Consider the following 20,422-nt stretch of genomic DNA (forward strand, 5'->3'; position numbering starts at 1 on the left):
CTCCCCTGGTAAGGCAGAGCGGGGTGGGTGCTAAGAATGGTAATTGTGAGTAGCCAGGGGCTGGGGCATTTGGGCACTGCCTGGTCACCACTTCCTATCACTTGCTGAACAAGCCCTTTTATCATAGTTAACGTGAAGCCCACATGCACTAGTATCTGAGTTTTGATATATGAAACAAAAAAATAAAATCAATGGCAAATTATTTTTTTAAATAAAACCCTCAAAAATATTTTCAAGCCTCTCTCCCTCCCAAATTACCAATGATGTCTTCAGCCACCCTGCAGAAATTTACTTTTTGTATGTTAGCCCCAAATTTGTATACGGCCAGTTTGGTTGACTGAGACCAGTCAGGTCGGAACCCACCAATTAGTTCCAGAGAAAGACAGTCACATTAGTTGTTTATTGACATCTTTTTAATGTTTTACTTTAAAACAAATAATCCCAGTAAAAGAGAGCAAAGGAAATGACATTTTCATGGTAGCTTTAAATGGATATGGTATTCCTGACTTATTTGTTTTCAGGAAACAGACAATTGCATTGTCGTACATGACTTTTAGAACTGCTCACGTAAATGCACGTACTTATATTAAATTAAGTTTCTCTTACAAAAACACAACCAAGTTATTTTAAGGCAAAAAAGAAAAAAATCAGCTTTTGGGGAGATAAGGTAATATTGTGGTATTTTCAGAAGTGACCCATTAGTTTAGTTGCTCGTGTGTCCATATTCCTTACAGTTTTGCTTTGCAAATGGGCAAGAGAATTAGTCACTTTGTGCCTGGTGTCCTCCTCTCTCTCAGACTTGTTTTACCTGCGGATTAAGAACTTTCAGAATTGCTGAGTCGAGGGGAGGTGAGAAAGGCACCCTTGAGCAGGGGATAATGACTAAAAAACTCAATAAAGCGTCTCCCTTTAAACAAAACTTGCAATCTACATATATTAACTTAGTTAAACACAATGCAAACATTTAGATCAGACACAGAACATCTTTTAGTTAACCTCATATAAGGGATGTTTGCAATGAAGTGTTAGCTTGATCAGCCCTGCATGTTGAAGAAGGCAGACAGACTGGAGCTGAGAAAGCATGTGGTTACTCAGTGCTCAGCGAAACTGTGCTTCTAGACACCATTTGGGATTGTCCAATGGGACTCTGCTAGGTATAAACGGGAGACCCCTCCGAACTCCCCAGAGAGACACACAACAGACAGACCCTACATTTTTCACACCACACAACTATCTTTGAATATCCAGTAATTTTTTTTTTTTTGTGCTAGAGTTAAGATAGACACAATATGGCCATGGCTTCAATGTACAATAGTTTCTCACAACATGGTTCATTGCATTTTGCTATGATTAAGACCTCAGTGATATTTGTAGGGTTTGTTTCTGAATCTTCCATCTTCAGCAATGCTGGATGAACTGTGCTGGGTTTGAAGCCCACGGAGGGGTCCCCAATACATTCAGAATTCCTGCTGCCAGTGGGGTTTGACCCAGGACAGAGTGTGTCCAAGAATCAGTGCTGCCTGAAAATTGCTGCCTCCTCCCGCTTCCTCCGAGTATATGGAGATGTCTGGCTTTAGGTCAGTGGAGGTGAGTGTGTGTGCGTGTATTTGTGTGTGTGTGCAACCTCCTCCAGAGGGTGTATCACAACCTCAGGTTGAGTAGAGACATGGGTCGATGAAAAATTGCATTGGATAATTGACTAAGATTCTATGTTTCAAAAATGAAAATAATTGCTTTAAAGGTTTGGCAAAATCCTTTCAGCTGGAGTGTAAAATCAGACTCTACCTTCAGTGTGCCTCCAGCGGCAGAGAAGATTCTGAATGATACACTCCAGGGGAATGTGCTAGAACTTGGGCAGGCGAGAAGAGGAAGCTTTCAAAATGTCGGTGTCTATCAAAAGGGACAAGGACTTTAAAAGGTTGGGAAGCACATTTTAGGTGGAGTGGAGAAGTGGTTTCCTTGGGGTTGGAGGCTGGGTAAGGCTAGTGAAGTTCAGAAGCAAAACAGTGGCAGAGAATTGACAAGCAGTTACTAGAGAAGAAAAGTAAGGAGAGAGTCAGAGGTGGAGAAAGCAGGTTGTGAGAGAGAACTGGGGGATTTCAGGGCCTCCTCCTGCCTTTGGCTACCCAGTTGATATCCTTGCTCATTCTTTGGGCTGCTGGAGTTTTTCAGCAGGCAGCACTATTTGTGGGGGGTTGAGTGGGGTGGGGTTAGGGAGAGGAGGCCTTTAAAAATGTCCTTTGTGGCTAGAGTTGAAGTGAATTGAGTGCTATCTTGCTTCTCCTTGCTTTTCGAAGACCATTACCTTGGCTGAAGTTCTGCTGGTCTGAGATCAGTAGACTGGTTTCTAACAAGCTGTCAGCATTGCTTGCTTTCCGGTAAATACATGTTCTATTTTATTTCTCTTGGGCTGTTTGTGGTCCTGTTATATGATGAAGTGTTTTGATTTGCAGACCTGCCAGTGTTACCCGGCTTTTCTAACTATAAATGCTTATACTGTACCAGGAAACCGAACCAATAATTTCAGATTTGGGACAATATTCTTGGGGAGAATAGAAAATGTTCACTATAAGAAGTAAAGGAGGTTTCGTTTTAGCCGCTCATATGTAAATGTACTACATAATAGCAAAAAACATTCAGGGCATATTAAAAAATAAATACCTTGCAAAATTCTCTGTTTATATATAAGAATAAGATGTTTAGGTAGTTGAATTTCTTAGTAGTATTCATTTTCTAAAAAAAAAAAAAATTGAGTTCTTTTATTTTGGTATTTTTCTCTCCCTCTCATTGCCCTTTGAGGGGAAGTCACTTTCTTGAACTTCACTGACTTCCCAGTGTTGTGTCTCGGTTCTTCTCAGGCCTTCCCCATCTCAGTCCCACTCCCATGTCTCAGTCCCTGGGATCCTGCCTGTGAACCAGCTTAGTGGGAACGGCTTCTCACACTTCCCCTTTCTGTGGGCAGCATTGCCAAGTCTGGGCAGGCGCCATTGCGGAGAGCTCAGCCCAACCACACTGGTCATCCTACTGATCAGCATTTCCTTTGTTTGGGTAGAAGTTGACAACTTATAAAGTTGATTCCAGCCATTAGAGGAATATGTTTCCATAACGTCAAATGTGTCACATAGTCAGTCTATTTGCCCCACTGGCCCTGAATTTCATGATTTGTACATTTTCTAATTGAAGAACATTCTCATCATAAAGAACAACATGAAAGTGATGTGCAAAATTGCTTGCCACAGCAGTAAATCGCCAAAAGCACACATACTGACATTCAAAGTACATTAATAATAATATGACTGAATAAGGAATGGGTTGGCAACAATATATCTTGAAATAAGCAGCCATTTCTACTGTTCCCAAATTCTGCTTTACTTGGTACCTTGTTGGCAGCTGTTGATGAGTGCCATTGTGTTTAAATATACATTATGGCCTAATTTTGAAAATATAGTTTGCATTTAATCGCAAAGCAGAAATGGCTGAAATTTGAAGGTGTTTACTCCCATAATTTCAAAATAGAGAGTCAAAATCTTCTAAGTGGCCTAATTTTCATACATCCCACAGCATTAGCAGTGTTTGGTTTCTCAAGATTATTAACTCAAGGTACGTTACTAAATGAGCGGGTTAATGTTGATGTACCTCGGAATTTCAGCCATCCCTAAACATGCATTTTCATGCAATTAAAAGATAACGGGCTTATAAACTGCCTTTCATGTTCTTCCTGATTCTTGCAAATTCAACTTTAGAAGGGCTTTCGAAATAGTTCATGCAAATGATATGTATGGCTAAAGGAACTGCTATGCCTAGAAAGAAGACGAACTTATTTCAGTTTGACGTGAGGCAAGCTGAGGGCATCTGTACTTTCTCCGGCCTTACAAATGCTCTGAGATGATGGAGACCTTCCAGTCCTTAGCGAGTCTGATGCAAAAGCAGTTTCCCTAGCAGGCTGCGGCGCGGCGTCGAAAGCGTCTGTCTCCGCCTCTTCCGAACCCACCTCTTCATCAGTTATAAACAATTTGGATTCCCTCCATTTGGGGTAAAAATCTTGGCTGCCTCTGGAGCCACTTGACTCACTCCCCGAAAGCTGGATATTCAGCTCCTCTGTGGACCTGACCAGGTTTTGTACAGACAAAGATTTGCCCAAGTCCTTGGGTGCCACTGGGTGGACGGACAACAGAGTTTCTCCTCCCATGTCAAAGCTCTTCCTCAGAGAACGGTCCCTGGTCAGATTTGACTGTGCAACCTGAACATTTTCCTTGGAGGCAACAAGGCAGGCGGTGACATCAGGAATGCTCTCCTGTAGGCCTGTGGGGTTTGGGTGCAGGGTCTCTGGCCTGGGCGGGTGCTTGATGGCTGGGAGAGGAGGCGGGATCTGTAAAGTTGCTGGGGCTGCTGGCTTAGGGGCCGCATTTATTTGGTTTGCAATGTTGTTGGTGGCCACCACCGAGGAGCCATCGCTTTGACTCAGTGGCACCTGGGTTGCTTGACTGTGCATAGTGGGGCTCAGCGCGTAGAAAGTCTGAGCACTGAACTCATTTGGCGTCAGGATGAACTGCAGGCCTCGAGAGATGTTGGCACTAGCTGATCTGGTTAGGCAGCCACTGTTCTGGGCGGAGCTGGACAGGTCTTTGCTGTCCACGGGGCTGTGATAGTCAGATGTCTGTTCACATTCAAACGGTGGGATCTGGAATGAGGCCAAAGCGAGGGCTGAGGCGGAGCCTTTCCGGAGGACCTGCTGGTATATGTCCAGCAGGCAGTCCAGCTTGGACTCAATGGACTGGACCTGCAAAAGGGGGAAATGGCCACAGATGAGGATAACTGTTACTAAGACAGGGATTCACCTTTAGAATTAAAAAAATGAAACCATTGTGTGCCAATGCAGTAAAATATAGAGTTTAAGGATAATGCAGACCTGATATTTATTACCATTTTATTTTATTTTAAATTTTTTTGATTTAGTACCATTTTGCAACGTCATGTCTAGCAGTGCTGGGGCCAAGGGAGGACTTAGGAGAGGGATGCTTTGGCCTCTTTGTAATCTTCATTGGCACCCCTCTCCCTCAGTTCTTTAAAATGGACAATTGATATTCTCCAAACCCATGTAATCACTGTACAGATGCAACTTCACGACTGCCCAGCCCAGCCAGGTTGCCTTTCCCAAGCCTCTTCTGTGGAGCTCTACTGCAGTATAGTAAGGAATTTATTCTATAATAAAATCAAGACCTTAAATAGCAATCTAGGTGATTCTGAATTGAAAAATAAAGATACAGACTGCTTCAGAATTAATACCTGAAATATTTATGATTACATTGGGGTAGCAATTTGATTTCTGGAAAATGGTCTTTGTAGCGATAATGATTTTTTTTTTTTTACAGAGTGACCTAAAAGAGAGACAATAAGAATAACCAAAAATAAAAAATAGATTTTTTTTTTATCTTAGTGTTGAAAATCTACAATTGCTTCCTGTGTGATGAGGTGAGATTTTCTGTTCCTTATATGGAAGTCCAAACGTTTAGAGAATTCTGTCTATGCACAAAGAAAATTTCATTTCATTCGTTCTTCCTTGATTTTATTTCTTGATCTACCTTTCAAAATATATTAATCACTAAAATACATCCAATTGCCAAATCCAGTTTTTATTTTAAAAAATTCTGGTTAAAATTTTAACCAATATCGTTCAGTTGTACCTGTTTTTCAACCTTGACCACCCGGCCGAGCATACTGAGGTCATCTGTGGTCTCATGTTCTGCTGGTATTTTCTCTCGGCTCTTCTTATCTGATGTGATTTGACCTTTTCCAAGAATTTGATCAACACTAGCAGAGAAAGAGGACATCTGATTATGAGTTGAAGATGGAGATGGAGGTTGCCCTAGGCCAGAATGAAGTGTTTTGAAAAGAAAAATTCAATACAATTATTTTTAATTTATGTAAGTGAAATACAGTTGATGTGCTTTATTTTCTTAACGTGAGAATTACATAAAATATTAATTTTCTTATTATTCTGGTCCAGGATGAAATCACTTAAGGGTGATCTTCTGGAGGCAAAATTGCCTTAAACTACAAATTACAGAGTGACCTAAAAGAGGTCACTTGTCTGTTTTCATCTTTGACCAAGTATTTCCAAAATTAACTACTTAAGCTATTACAATATCATAATTATGATGATTTCACATTAATAGATTACTCAATGAACACTTACTGTTCATCTGATATGTGAAAGATAAGCAGATAAAAAGCTATTGGAATTCTAGTTGGAAAATATACTCTACATGAGTTAGATACTCTAGTTCTGAAAATTCGGTAACAGTTCAACTTGATAAAAAAAACCCCTTAAGAGCCACAGATAGTTCTATTAAAGGACTTGGAAGACTGCTACCACATAGGCAAAGATTGTCACATGACCACAGGATGAGTTAAAACCATTTCCAAGGGGACTTGATCACCCTAACTGGGAATTACAGTACTTTCCCATTTTGTGTGTTTTAGAACTGAATTACCAGGAGGACCGACTCAACTTCCCGGTTACTTTGTCTGCAGAGAAATACAGGCAGTGCCTATCTTCTGTCATGACATCTAATCTATCAAACTCCAAGCTCTAAAGAATGGGGCCATTATTTTATTAATATCTGGATGCCCACAGCACGTGGCACACATTACATGCTCAGTAATTATCTGCTAAAAGAATGAATGAATGAACAAATTGTAACTTTTTTTGGTAACTGATTAACTGGTGTTTTACTAAGGGTCTAGTTTATATCCCTTACCCTGGGCTAAGTGCGCTGCGGGCATATAAGCCAATGTTTCAGACTCAGTCCTTATATTTTAAGACTATTTCATCACAAATGCTGGTAATTTGTGCCTAAGAGTGAAGCAAAATTCTTAAAAAATGGAATTGACTAAATATTTTGCCTTTAAGATAACACAATTAGACACATATAGTTGGAATAACATGTTGAACTAATTTCTTCTAATCACTCAATAAGATGCTCACTGGAAAAACAGTGTGTATCTAGTATTTACAGGACATGAAGTAAGGGAAGGGCCCAGTCTTAATCACAAGGAAGGAGAACAAACTTGCAACTAGGAAACAATACAAGAACCAGCCAGTCATTTTTCAGTCTTGACTCTGGCACAGTATACCGAGATTCCGAGTGCTTTTATTCCCATAGTAGACTTTATTTTTTTGTTAATCCTCACCCAAGGATATTTTTCCAGTGATTTTTTAGAGAGAGTGGAAGGGAGAGGGAGAGACAGAGAGAAACATTGATGTGAGAGAGACACATTGATTGGTTGCTTCCTGCACACACCCTGACCAGGGCCAGGGAACCTGCAACCAAGGTACATGCCCTTGACTGGAATTGAACCCAGGACCTTTCAGTCCATGGGCCGATGCTCTATCCACTGAGCCAAACTGTCTAGAGCTCCATAGTGGACTTTAAATGCTTTGGGAGGTCAGAGTAGGGAAAGGTATTTTTGTGGGCTGTATAGTCAGGTAAAGCCAAAGAGGAAAACTAGTTTATTCCTGAAGGATGGTTAGGGTTTAGATAATAACAAAACAACAGCAGCAGCAATGATAATTCAGATGGCATCAGAACAGCCATTAACATTTATTGAGCACTCATTTACTGTGTGTTTAATTAATTCAATCCTCGTGACAACCCTAAGAGGCAAATACTAACATTATCCCCATTTTTTTGTTGTTGTTAATCCTCACTCAATATTTTTCCATTGATTTTTTTTAGACAGAGTGGAAGGGAGGGGGAGAGACACACAGAGAGAAACATCAATGTGAGAGAGACACATCCATTGGTTGCCTCCTGCGTGCACCCTGACCAGCGCTGGGGATTGAGCCTGCAACCGAGGTACATGTCCTTGACCAGAATCGAATCTGGGATCTTTTAATACTTGGACCAATGCTCTATCCACTGAGTCAAACTGTCTAGGGCAATCCTTATTTTAAAAAATATGTTTTTATTGATTTCTAAGAGAGGAAGGAAGAGGGAGAGACAGATAGAATTATTAATGAGAGAGAAGCATTGATTGGCTGCCTCCTTCACGTCTCCTACTGGGGACCAAGCCTGAAACCCGGGGCATTGAACCGGCGACCTCCAGGTGTCTGGGTCGTTGCTCAACCACTGAAGCACACGAGCCGGGCACATTATCCCCATTTTTACAGATGAGGAAACTGAGGCACTGTATCATTGAAGGCTTCTAATACCTGATTTACATCCTTAAATAAAATCTATGCTAAAAGCAAGGCCCCGTTCCCCACTAAAAATGAATTAGAACTATGGAATTTAAAAGTTTTCTCTTCTACAGAGTTCCTCCCAGATAGTTTCTGTGCCTTTCCTTTACAACAATAGCATTTTCATTGCTCACCGTGTTTGAAGGCTCTTAATTCTACACAACATGTCCAGGTGACCAGCAGAATATTGTTCAATTACATCTTTTACGTCATATGGGCGTAATGTTTCTTTAAACTTCCGTTTTGCAACATGAAATTTCATTATTCTGTAAGAGCAACAAATGACACATTGTAAAGTAAGTTACAAAAATAGCATACTAGTAAAATGTAAGAAACTCAGGGGAGAAAAAGTCATGCACCAAATTATTTTAGACTCCTATGAAAATGCAATATGAAAGCCTGAGATTACAGTGGACAATTTCAGAATATCTCATATGGGGCAAACCACTTTTAGTAGAAAAACACACTAAAAAGAGATTATGTTTGAAGTGTTGCACCTTTTTATTGTACCTTTTTAATGTTCACTGAAACCCTGATTTAAAATTAAGGTCAAAATGCAATTCTCCCTTTTCCATGTGGCCCCCAGAAGTCCAAGATATAGCACCTACGGATTGCATCCCTTGTGAAATATAAAAATTGTTAAAATGGTCTTTTATGTAACGAAATTCATTTTAAAAATATATTTTAAATCACTTCAGAGAGGAAGGAAAAGGGAGAGATAGAAACATCAATAATGAGAGAGAATCATTGATTAGCTACTTTCTGCACGCCCCCTACTGGGGATGGAGCCCACAACCTGGGCATGTGCTCTGACTGGGAATTGAATCTGCAACCTCTTGGTGCATGGGACGATGCTCAACCAACTGAACCACACTGGCCAGGGCATGAGATTTTTTTTTTTATTACTATGCCACCCCCATGTTTTAAAACAATATTTTATCAATGCATTCCATGATGCCATAAATAGCTAAGCTGCCTAAGATAACCAGTGCTTGCAATAACTTGGTATAATTCCTGAAGAAAGCAAAGAAACAATGGTTGAATGAGTCTGTGCAGCCTTATTGCCGGTAAATGTTAAGTCTTGGTGTTTTTTCAACTATTAAGTGGCTCATAGACTCCCATTATCACATTCAGGCCGGGAATCAATCAAGGAGGCTCTATGAACCAAAATTTATTCTCCCTTGGTGGAAAGAGGGAAGATGAGGAACAAATGAGTTTAAACAGAAAATCCTCATTACCTATCCTACGTGAAAGCCAATTGCATGGAATCCAAATTACTTTATTGGTTAAAACGCCCCCAACTCTCTTGTAATTGTATTAACTTCAAATTAATTGTATCCTAATTAATCCTGAACCATCTATCCATAATATATACGGTTTTCTTAAATTCAAGTGTACTTGTAATTGACATACTGTATTAGTTTCAGGTGTGCAACAGAATGATTTGATATTTAAATACAGTGGGGCCTTGACTTACGAGTTTAATTCGTTCCAAGACCGAGCTAGTTAAGGAGCTCGTTAAGGAGCTTGTTAACTCAAATTACTCTGTCAACTCAATGCAAAAAATCGGCCGAGAGACAGCTGGTATCTCAAAAAACTCGTTAGTCGGGACACTCGTAAGTCAAGGCCCCACTGTATACTGTTTTACAAAATTATCACCACAGCGAGTCTAGTTAATATCCATCCCCATACATAATATCCATAAGAATATGAACATCCAGGAATGTCCATAATATTCTTTCTCTCTCTACCATATTTTCTCCACCAATCTCTTCTTTAGTTAGGATAGGTTTTTGTTTGCAAAGACATTTAAACAACGTTATCAGTAGAAAGTAAAGAAAATCTGTTTTTAATGTAACCTCTTAGTATTTAGCTTCGGTTCACAAATTTGTTTATCAGCATTTAGGTTTGATTGGGGCTCAGCCTCCTATATTGAAAAACTGGGGAAAAATAGTGCAACACGTATCCCATGAAATTTTTCGCCCTGAGTGACCATGTTAAACATATCTGTTTCCTCACACTAGACTGTCAGCTGCATGAAAGCAGGATGGGCCTCTTATTCAACCCAGTGCTTAATAAAGGTTAGCGACTGTTACTACACGTGTTCTTCAACACTATCCTCAGGGCTTAGCACAGTTCCCGATACACAGTGGAAAGAAACATTTATTGAATAAAGGATTAAGGAAAGAAAGAGAAAAATAAAAGATCCTCTGATAAGATTTAAAATAAAGACAAAAACAATAACAACAACAACAACCCAGAAGAAAAGCTAATCTAACAGCCCAGAAACCATTTTTGCTTCTCTTCAATGGTGCCTGGGTGGGCAGGAAAAAGGGAAAATCTTTTTTATGTGCCATAGATATTTTTTTGGTTGTCACTGTTTGTGTTTTCAATATTATTACCACTTGTTATGTGAAATATTTTATATGTCTTACGTTTAACAGCACTTGATAAGATATTTTTAGCTCCCCTCTTTATAAAATTTATTTCTAATCTGTATTGTTGAAAGTATTACATATGTCTCCGCTTTTCCCCCATTGATCCCTTTCAGCCCGCCCCCGCCCCTGCCCCCAGGCCGTCACCACCCTGTTGTCTATGTACATGGGTTATGCACTCTGTGAGCTCCCTTTTATATTAGGGAAACTGAGGTTCAGAGACCTTAATTGACTTGGCTCCAAACGAGAGCCAGCAGGAGGCAAAGCCAGGATCCCGCCCAGATCTGTCTGGTTCTCACCTCACACCACCTCTCAATCTCCCGCGGCATCGATTCTGGAGATGCTGAGTTAACTGCGATCTTTGGCAGCTTTTGTTGCCCATGGTGGCAGGAGCCGCCCTACCTGCAGAGGGGCAAGCTTTGGCACAATCAGTGCATCTGCTCTGGCTGTAGCTCAGGCATTTGGGGCCAGTGGGGTGTGTGCACTGCACCTCCAAACTGAATTCCCTGTTTTGTGCTAATGGGGACCTGCCCTTGTTTCCTGGTAGAGAGTTGTGTGAGTTTGATATCATAACTTGTCTTCACGTTGTGCATTGCTTTTTTCTTTTCCTTTCACAAATGTTTTAAGAGAAAGAATAATCTGAAGGCATTCAACAGGCAGTGTTACACTCCAGCCCTCGGCCATATTTTAAGCAAAATTTAAACAATTTCATTTTTATTTACACAATTTACTATAAGAACTAGCCAAATTAAAAGAAAACCTGTTTTAAAGTTGTGATCAGCTCTTATAATTTTAATCAATTAGGAAACGAGTAGTCTTTTGTGTTATTTCAGCATGGCCATATGCAAAGTAAAGTAGATATTAGGATTCTTAATTGGCTTCCCGTTTATTTTCACACATCCCCTCATTCTTTAGGTGGCATTGTTCCTCTAGTGCTTTACTCAGATTTTCCCACCTTCATGTGAAATAGTGCAAGTTGGATTAATAAGTATCACTTTAATTATTTGGAAAAGAGGAGTATATGCAGTGATGGGCTGGAGCAGGCTTGTACTCACCCCCAAGAGCTGATTATTACACTTTCAGGAATTTTCTGTTTGTTAAACACAGCCATTATTAAAAATCAAATTACATAAATGTATAATAAAATAAATTATATTAAAAACAAAGGTAATGTACCCTCAAAACTCATCACTTCCTAATTATTTTACCGCATGTTACTTTGTTCTTGAGTTATGCACATCAGTTGTATCAGTATGATGGAAATACTATCTAACACTGTAGTATTGCACATGTCTCCCCAACTTTTTGTCTAGTGATGTCACACTGAGAGTGTGCAATTAGCTACGGTAAGAGTATTTATACCATGGAAATCGGCCAACACTACAAATCAGGCGTTGGTGGAAGCATTTACTAGTACATTACTGAGTGTATAAACCATCCCACCTAGTAAGACTTGCGTTTTCTATGATGTAGATCAAATAGATTTTCTGGCTTTGTTGTGGGTTGAAAAGAAAAACATTAAAGAGGTCTGAGGGGAGATATGAGAATTCTAAATCAGGTAATATGTTTTATAAATGTGGAGGAAATGTTTAAAAGCATAAGTATATTTGAAATCAATAATTTATAGAAAGGATAATGACAGTCATTTTGCCTTTCCTGAGAGCAGATCAAGTATGTATTAATAGCTCTCATAGCTGTCCCCTCCTTTCCATCTGCACTACTGCAGCCTTAGAAAGAATAAACCTTTCAAATGCAAAGATTACCATATTACCCTTCCCCCTCCAGAGCTTTTATTGCCTATTGGGTAAACATCAAATTCCTTAGCACATCCTATAAGACTGTTTTGGACTGGCCTCCGTCTATCTTTTTCGCCTCATCTGCTCTCACTTCCTCCTTGGAACTTGAGGTTGCAGCAACAATAAGATATTTGTAGGTTCACGAAAACAACATTAAATCAAATATATACATCAATTATTTGCATACACTATTTCTTCTTTCTGAAATCTTCCGATATCTTTGACTCAGCTCTAACATCACTTTTTAATGGAAATTTCTATAATTTTCCCAAAGCAGTTCATCAGTTGCCTATCAAACTCTATTTTAGTATGTAACACACCACATTATAATTATTTGCTTACTAGAGGCCCAGTGCATGGATTTGTGCACTGGTGGGTTTCCTCGGCCTGGTCTGCAGGGATCAGCCAAAACCAGCTCTCTGACATCCCCTGAGGGGTCCTGGATTGCAAGAGGGAGCAGGCCAGGCTGAGGGACCCCAGCAGTGCACGATCGGGGCCAGGGAGGGACTGAGGGAGGGCTCCAGGGCGGGTCTGGCACATCTCGCCCAGTCCCAATTGGCTGGACCCCGGGAGCAAGCTAACCTACTGGTTGGAACATCTGCCCCCTGGTGGTCAGTGTGTGTCATAGCAACTGGTTGAACGGTCGAACGGTCAGACACTTAGCATATTAGGCTTTTATTATGTGGGATAGATCAGCCTCCACCACCAGACTGTATGAAGTCCTAGAATGCAGGGTTGTGTTTCCCCATTGTAAACCAATACTTGGCATACAGTTTAATGGGCAGAAGAGGTTTGTTTGCCTAGAAGCTTTTCAATGAGGCTCAGTGGGCAACTTGAGAGGGAAGAGAGTAATGGGCGGAGAGAGCTCTTGCCTTTCCAGATGCTCATCTCTAATCATTCCTCTGCACAAAGGTGCAGTCCAGCCCTCTGGAATTTCTTGTCCTCAAAGCGCTCATTTCTCAGCATTCTGTCTTGGCACTCTACCTAAAACGCTAACTGTTCCAGGTTCATTTCAGGCATTGACTTCTCTAGGCAATCTCCCTTGATGGCCCCACGGGGGGTAGATGGTCTTTTTTTTTTAATATGTTTTATTGATTTTTCACAGAGAGGAAGGGAGAGGGATAGAGAGTTAGAAACATCGATGAGAGAGAAACATCGACCAGCTGCCTCCTGCACACCCCCCACTGGGGATGTGCCCACAACCAAGTTACATGCCCTTGACCGGAATTGAACCTGGGACCCTTCAGTCTGCAGGCCGACGCTCTATCCACTGAGCCAAACCGGTTAGGGCAGGGGGTAATGGTCTTGCTCTGTGCTCTCAAATGTGCTCTCAGGGAGCGGAATCTGTGGCATTGGACCTCACCCCCTGGATGCAGTGATATCAGAGGCTGGCATTGGACCTCACCCCCTGGATGCAGTGATATCAGAGGCTGGCATTGGACCTCACCCCCTGGATGCAGTGATATCAGAGGCTGGCATTGGACCTCACCCCCTGGATGCAGTGATATCAGAGGCTGGCATTGGACCTCACCCCCTGGATGCAGTGATATCAGAGGCTGGCATTGGACCTCACCCCCTGGATGCAGTGATATCAGAGGCTGGGTTTTACCCTAGCACCTCACAATCTCAGGCCAGTATTAGAGATGCAATACGTGCTTGCTGAAGAAATGATTGAGGATTAGCTGCCCTCTAGTTTTTCAAAGCTGTTTGTGTTCTGTGGCAAGGCACACGCTTATAGAGATCTTCTGAAAAGGCTGCCTTAGAATAGATCTGAGGTCTTCAGGCACTTTTCAGAAACAGTATAAGCCTTTGCCTCTATTTCATGAATACCAAAGTACTTCCTAAAGTAAAAGAAATGTTCATTCATTCATCAATAGTCAGGACCTTGCCTGGTTTAGAAAAGTTATTTAAATAGAACTGCTTCTGAAAAATCATAAAAATATAATATTCTTTTCCATTAGATAGCTAATATAAAAGCATTTCACAAAGCCATTAAGTCACAACAATAAACTGTCATTATGAGGAAGTAAAAAGAAACAGAATAACATTAAAAGTCAAGGAATAAATCATACTATAATTCAGTAAGTACCAAATATAGAGAGAGAGCTAATAGCAAAATGAAACTGTCCAGGGTGAGGAAGAGGAATAGTTTGATGGGACACTAATATGTTGGTTGAATGAATTTTTAGTATCATAAGACCATCAAGAAACAGAGATGAGCCCTGGCTGGTTTTGCTTGGTGGTTAGAGCATAGGCCTGTGGACCTAAGGGTCTCGAGTTCAATTCCAGGTGGAGGGCACATACCTGGGCTGCAGGTTTGACCCTCCACCCCACCCACCCCTGGTCCCAGGCAGTGCACTTGGGAGGCAACCAGTTGATGTGTCTCTCTCACATCAATGTTTCTCTCTCTCTCTCTCTCTCTCTCTCTCTCTCTCTCTCTCTCTCTCTCTCTCTCTCTCTCTCTCCTTCTCCCTCCTTCCCTCCCTCCCTTCCTCACTCTCACTAAAGATCAGTAGAAAAAAATATCCTAGGGTGAGGATAAAAAAGAAAAAGAAAAAGATGAAAACATGCAGTGGAAGTCTAAAAACAGTAAAACGTAGTTCTTTTTGTTCCCAAGAGACTACTCTAAGTGCTTCCAAAAATCATGTCACTCAAGAGGGAGTGAGTGTGCAGCACAAAAGGTTCCTGACCATTTTAGCCAGAGTATGACGGTACTTCTTGAGTGAAGACTCCATGTCATCAGGGCCAGGTGATTTGAGATGTGCCTATCATTCAATTCCCTCAGCCTCCCTCCCTCCATCCAACCACCCCCGCTCCCCCCTCACGTCTCCTGAGACTGGACATGATTTTCATGGTTAAAACCAGAGTGGAAAACTTGAGAGACTAAGCTAAGCCCGAGAAAGCATCTCTGAATGTCTTGTTATGCTGGGTCCCTGCAGCACTCCTCATGTCTCTGGTCATCACTGGGATGTCTAAAACTGCTCCTGTCTCTGGCATCAATGACCTTGACCTGAGCACCCAGTTCCCATATACTGGACACACAGCTGGACAGCAGGGAGATGAAGATGAGCAAGACACAGATCTTGCCCACGTCGGAGTAACTTCCAGAGGGCTCTAACAGTGAGGCCCTCGCTGGATGGCTGGTGCTACAGTTAAACCTCTAAGAGTTCCCCACCTTTGTATTTGGGTCAAGTGAAAGCTCAAGAGGTTGAGTTACCTGTCCACGGTCACACAACTAGTCAGAGGCAGGTTATTGCTGATGCCGTGGCCTGTGTTTTTACCACTCCACCAAGCTATCATCACAGGGTGGATCCTGGCAGGCAACCTGGTAAAGGCTAAGGAAAATGTCTAGGCTTTCTACTGGTCTGACCTGCTGTTGCCTGTTCTCTCTGACACACTCATGCAGGTGAGTCTGAGTCCATGTTACTCTATTCAACCCAACTCCATCTCCGTGTTCCCAAAGGGGACCTCTTGCTTGGCACGCACTCTGCCCTTCAGCTTGGCCACCTTCATCTCTCACAGGTCCTCTCCAGGATCAAGGCCATGGCTAACATGGGTTCCCCATGCCCCCAAATTGTAGTGTTTTCCATTTTACCACAAATTCTAGGGGCCCTCTGCTTACTATGCCCCAGATGTCGATATACCCCTCAGTTTCACTGTGGAAGTCGGTTTTGCTTGACAATTATTTCTCAGCTTCTAGCTACAAGGGCACAATGAACCTTTACAGACAGAAGAAGTGAGTAGCCCATTTTCTGGTTATTGGCAGGAAGAAACGAAGCCCAGCGTCCAATAGTTCTCAATTCCAGCAAATATCTGAGGGTGCTGAAACTGAAGAAAAAGTCCAAAAGTAGCTGTCAGACTATGAATTTGAAAGGCTTTTCAATTTCCTGAATTTTTTTCTCTTCAAGACCATGCAGTTCAGATACTAAGGATTTTTTTACTACAGAGTGAGGGGGAGAAAGGAGAGCTGGGGGCTGGGGGTGTCCTAGGTTGACATCTTGGTTCTTGCACAGGCTAGCCTGAGTGTTATGGATCTCGACTCTCTAAACACAGTCGAGATCCATAAAACCAGAGCAACTTGTAGTCTAGACAAAGGGCCAGACAGTACCCATTTTATGCTTTTTCGGTCATATGGTCTCTGTTGAAATCACTCTACTCTGCATTGTAACATGGGAGCAACCATAGAGCACACATACACAAATGAGTGTAGATATGTTCCAATAAAACTTTATTTACAAAAAATAAGGATTGAGTTGGCTTTGGCCCCCCTCTAGTTTGCTGACTCCTGGTCTAGATAAGAAGAGCCATGAGGAAGTGCCTTGAGACTGGGAATAAATGAAACATTGTGAACTGGCCTGGGAAAAAGAGGCAGAAGGACTTGGTGGTCTCTACATGCTTATTAAGTTTAATATAATCTATGCATTGCTTCACAGAAAGGAATGTTTGAGCAAATCATTCTAGAGTAAAATTGGGACTTTTAGAATACATTTAATGATTAAGATTAGAATAATGACAAAGAAAAAGCTAAAGGAGCTCATTACCACTAAACCAGCATTACATGAAATGTTGAAGGGAATTCTTTAAGAAGAGGGAGAGGAGCCCTGACTGGTTTGGCTCAGTGGCTAGAGCGTCGGCCTGCGGACTGAAAGGTCCCAGGTTCAATTCCAGTCAAGGGCATGTACCTTGGTTGCGGGCACATCCCCAGTGGGAGATGTGCGGGAGGCGGCTGATCGATGTTTCTCTCTCATCGATGTTTCTGACTCTCTATCCCTCTCCCTTCCTCTCTGTAAAAAATCAATAAAATATATTAAAAAAAAAAAGAAGAGGGAGAGGAAGGGGAAGAAGAAGAAAAGGGAGGAGGAAGAAGAGGAAGAGCAGGAAGTGGAAGAGGAGGAAGAGAAGATAACAAATATGAAAAATAAATGGCAATAAATACATTCTATTAACAACAGAATCTAAAAATCAAAATAAACAAACAAGGAATCTAATGAACAAAATAAACTGATGAATAAAATAGAACCAGAGGCATGGACATGGAACAGACTGACGAATCTCAGAGGGAAGTGGGGCAAGGGGGCAGGAAGAGATTAACCCAAGATCTTATATGCATTACCTCTGGACACAGACAAAATAGTGGTGAAGGCCTGGGATGGGGTGGAAACCAGGTGGAAGAGGGTAGTGGGGGGATCTAAGGGGGAAATTCATAATACTCTCATGATGTCAGGTGGTATTTTATAGTATAACCCTATGAGAAGGGTACTATTGTCATCTCCATTTTGCAGATAATGAAACTAAGCACAGAGAAGTTAAGTAACTTGCTTGGGGTTAAACATATTGCTCTACTATTGTTTTAATATTAAGATCTTAATATTTTAACATAAAATAACAACAGAAAAGATACTTAGATATGAAATAGTTCTTTTTACTCATATGTGCCTGGTATATAATAGGTGCTCAATAAAATTTTGCTAAGTGAATGGCCTGTTCTTACAGGTGTTAGAAGGTCCTTTGGAGGACCAACAGAAGGCTGAGGAGTGACTTGCACTCTCATTGTCTTTTTCTCCTAATGAGGGTAAATTGCACCACTGGAGCTGATACAGCAGCAAAGAGCAAAAGGCCCTAAAGCCAGTCTCCTCTGATGCTGTTGGGAACTAAGATGGTAGGAACCTAAGAGAAGAAAACCTGTTGCGCACAAAGCTGATATGCCCCAGTACTACCACTAGAGGGAGACAAAGATTCATCACAAATCTAAACTGGCACCTGCTCTTGAAACTGAAGGAAGCCTGCTCACAGTTTTCTGAGCACGAAGAAAAAACTAAAGCAAAGTGAAACTCTGGGTAGCTTATATCCACCTATCATCTATCTATCATCTATCTATCTATCTATCTATCTATCTATCTATCTATCTATCATCTATCTATCTATCTATCTATCTATCCATCCATACATACATACACACACAAACACATGTGCACTTATAAGGGAATGTAGGTGCATTTGCTGTGCTGCCATGAGTTATAAAATCTTGCAAAAGTCTTGTTCCAGCCCTCTAAGTCTGGGCAAAATATTGCATGTGGATATGCAGAGATAAGAATGATTAGAAAACAGAGGCGGCAGTGACTGTTGCTGCCACCAAACAGATGGAAGGGCCCGGACGGCAGCCAAACCACGTGCAGTGTGGAGAGGGCCCAGCCGACCGTGAACTGAAGAGGCAGATTGATTGACTGTAAAGACAGCCGTCCTTCCCAAGCTTGGCTGCTCACTGGACTCAGCCAGGGAGCTCTAACAATGCCACCACCTGGGTTTCATCTCTAGGAATTCTGTTTTAATTAACCCAGGTGTGGTCCAGAGAGGGTATAAGACTCTTCAGGTGATTCTAACGTGCAGTTCAGGTTGAGAACTACTGACACGGATGTGGGATTGGATGGAGAGGGCAGAACCATATGCATACTCCCTGCTTCCATGCAAAGAAGTGATGTGGGTTTTGCATACAAGTCACACAAATCACACCCTTGAGGCAGAGTGTCAGTGTGTCTTGGTGTCCTGCTTCCAATCATAGCCCAAGTGCTTCCTAACCCCCTCCCCTACATCAGGCCTGAGGTTTTCATGCAAGAAGTTCAATTAGTTTTTTAAACAACTACCTTTGGAGGGAAGGGGGTGGACCATTCACTCCTTCATTCAACAGATAATCACTCGGCACCTTCTGTATTGTGCTGGGCACTGTTCTAGGCGCTGAGGAGCAGTGACTCCGCAGAGTTGAAGAGGCCCCCAGCATCACTTGGCCTGCAGCTTCTTCCCGCTGCAGCCCTGGTGGAAAGCAGCAGTCACTGCACAGGAGCCCTGATAGGATGCTAGAGCCCGATAGGTCAGAGTTTGGAGCTCTTTAGATGAGTTCAGTGCGGCTGCTCCCCAAAGTGATGCCAAAAAAGTGATGCCAAGAATTTATTCATTCATTCACTCATCAGACATTTATTGAATGCCTACTGTGAGCTGCGCTCTGTGCTCGATGTCAGCGACACATCGATGAAGAACTAAACCCTGCTGGTTGAGCACCTCCAGTCTAGCGGGCAGACAGACAAGCAGGCAGACAGTCCGAATTCACCTTTGAATGGAAGGTGGTGGGAAGCCACCGTCCATTTCAGTAGCTTGCTGGGGAGTGTGGACCAGGAGGGTTTACCCCAGGTCCATAGAGGTGATAGGAAATGCTTGCCGGAGGAGAGCACAGTCCTTTACTCATTCTGCACCCACATCTCCTCGGTATATTACCAAATTTCTCCAGGCTGCAGACATGAGAAATAGAGAGAGTAGGAGGGAGGGGGAGAGACAGAGAGAGAAACATTGACTGGCTTGCAACTGAGGTACATGCCCTTGACCAGAATCAACTCTAGGATCCTTTGGTTCGAAGGCCAACACTCTATCCACTGAGCCAAACCGGCTAGGACCCAGAGCTTACGTTTTTGGTGTGGCTCTCCTGTCGACCCCTCTTCTTACTCTTTGTTGGCTAGTTGGGTTGACTCACTCTGCTGACATGCATTCCATATCGCTCTCTTTTCCAGTTTGGAAAACTCTATCCCTTGATTTCTGACTCTCTGTGAGAAACATAGCATCTATGGCGTCACTTAGGGAAGTAGCCCTTAAAAGCAAGGGTCTCAGGGCTCAGTCTTGAGGTGGCTCAGAGCCTTTGGTCACCTAATCTTTCCCAAAGGAGCCCTCTCTTGCCTGTTAGAGATTGGTTGTGGGATGGTGTTGATCATGGGCAAACTCAGCAGATAAATAGGACTATGGAACTTGATAATTTGGATCAGTATTAAAGGAAGAGGGAGAGAGAAAAACATTGATCGACTGGCTCTTGCACACTCCCTACTGGGGATCGAGCCCACAACCCAGGCATGTGCTCTGACCAGAATCAAACCAGTGAGCTCTTGGCGCATGGGATGATGCTCAACCGA

The 20,422-nt window shown here is 42.1% G+C and overlaps 1 protein-coding gene across 2 annotated transcripts in view; it reads right to left on the reverse strand.

Moving 5' to 3' along the window:
- Window positions 1-404: 404 nt before the first annotated feature.
- The window catches only part of KCNQ5 (potassium voltage-gated channel subfamily Q member 5), a 518,442-nt gene continuing 498,424 nt past the window's right edge, over window positions 405-20,422 (reverse strand). For both annotated transcript variants that reach the window (XM_036316808.1, XM_036316807.1), the window contains 3 exons: window positions 8,377-8,508; window positions 5,685-5,811; window positions 405-4,780 (listed from right to left, as the gene is read on the reverse strand). In XM_036316808.1, the coding sequence (XP_036172701.1) occupies window positions 3,818-4,780; window positions 5,685-5,811; window positions 8,377-8,508 (1,222 nt within the window). In that variant the 3' untranslated portion in view covers window positions 405-3,817. The remainder of the gene's footprint in view (window positions 4,781-5,684; window positions 5,812-8,376; window positions 8,509-20,422) is intronic.

Source organism: Myotis myotis, unplaced genomic scaffold (assembly GCF_014108235.1).
Source record: "Myotis myotis isolate mMyoMyo1 unplaced genomic scaffold, mMyoMyo1.p scaffold_m19_p_7, whole genome shotgun sequence".
Classification (NCBI taxonomy): Eukaryota; Metazoa; Chordata; class Mammalia; order Chiroptera; family Vespertilionidae; genus Myotis; species Myotis myotis.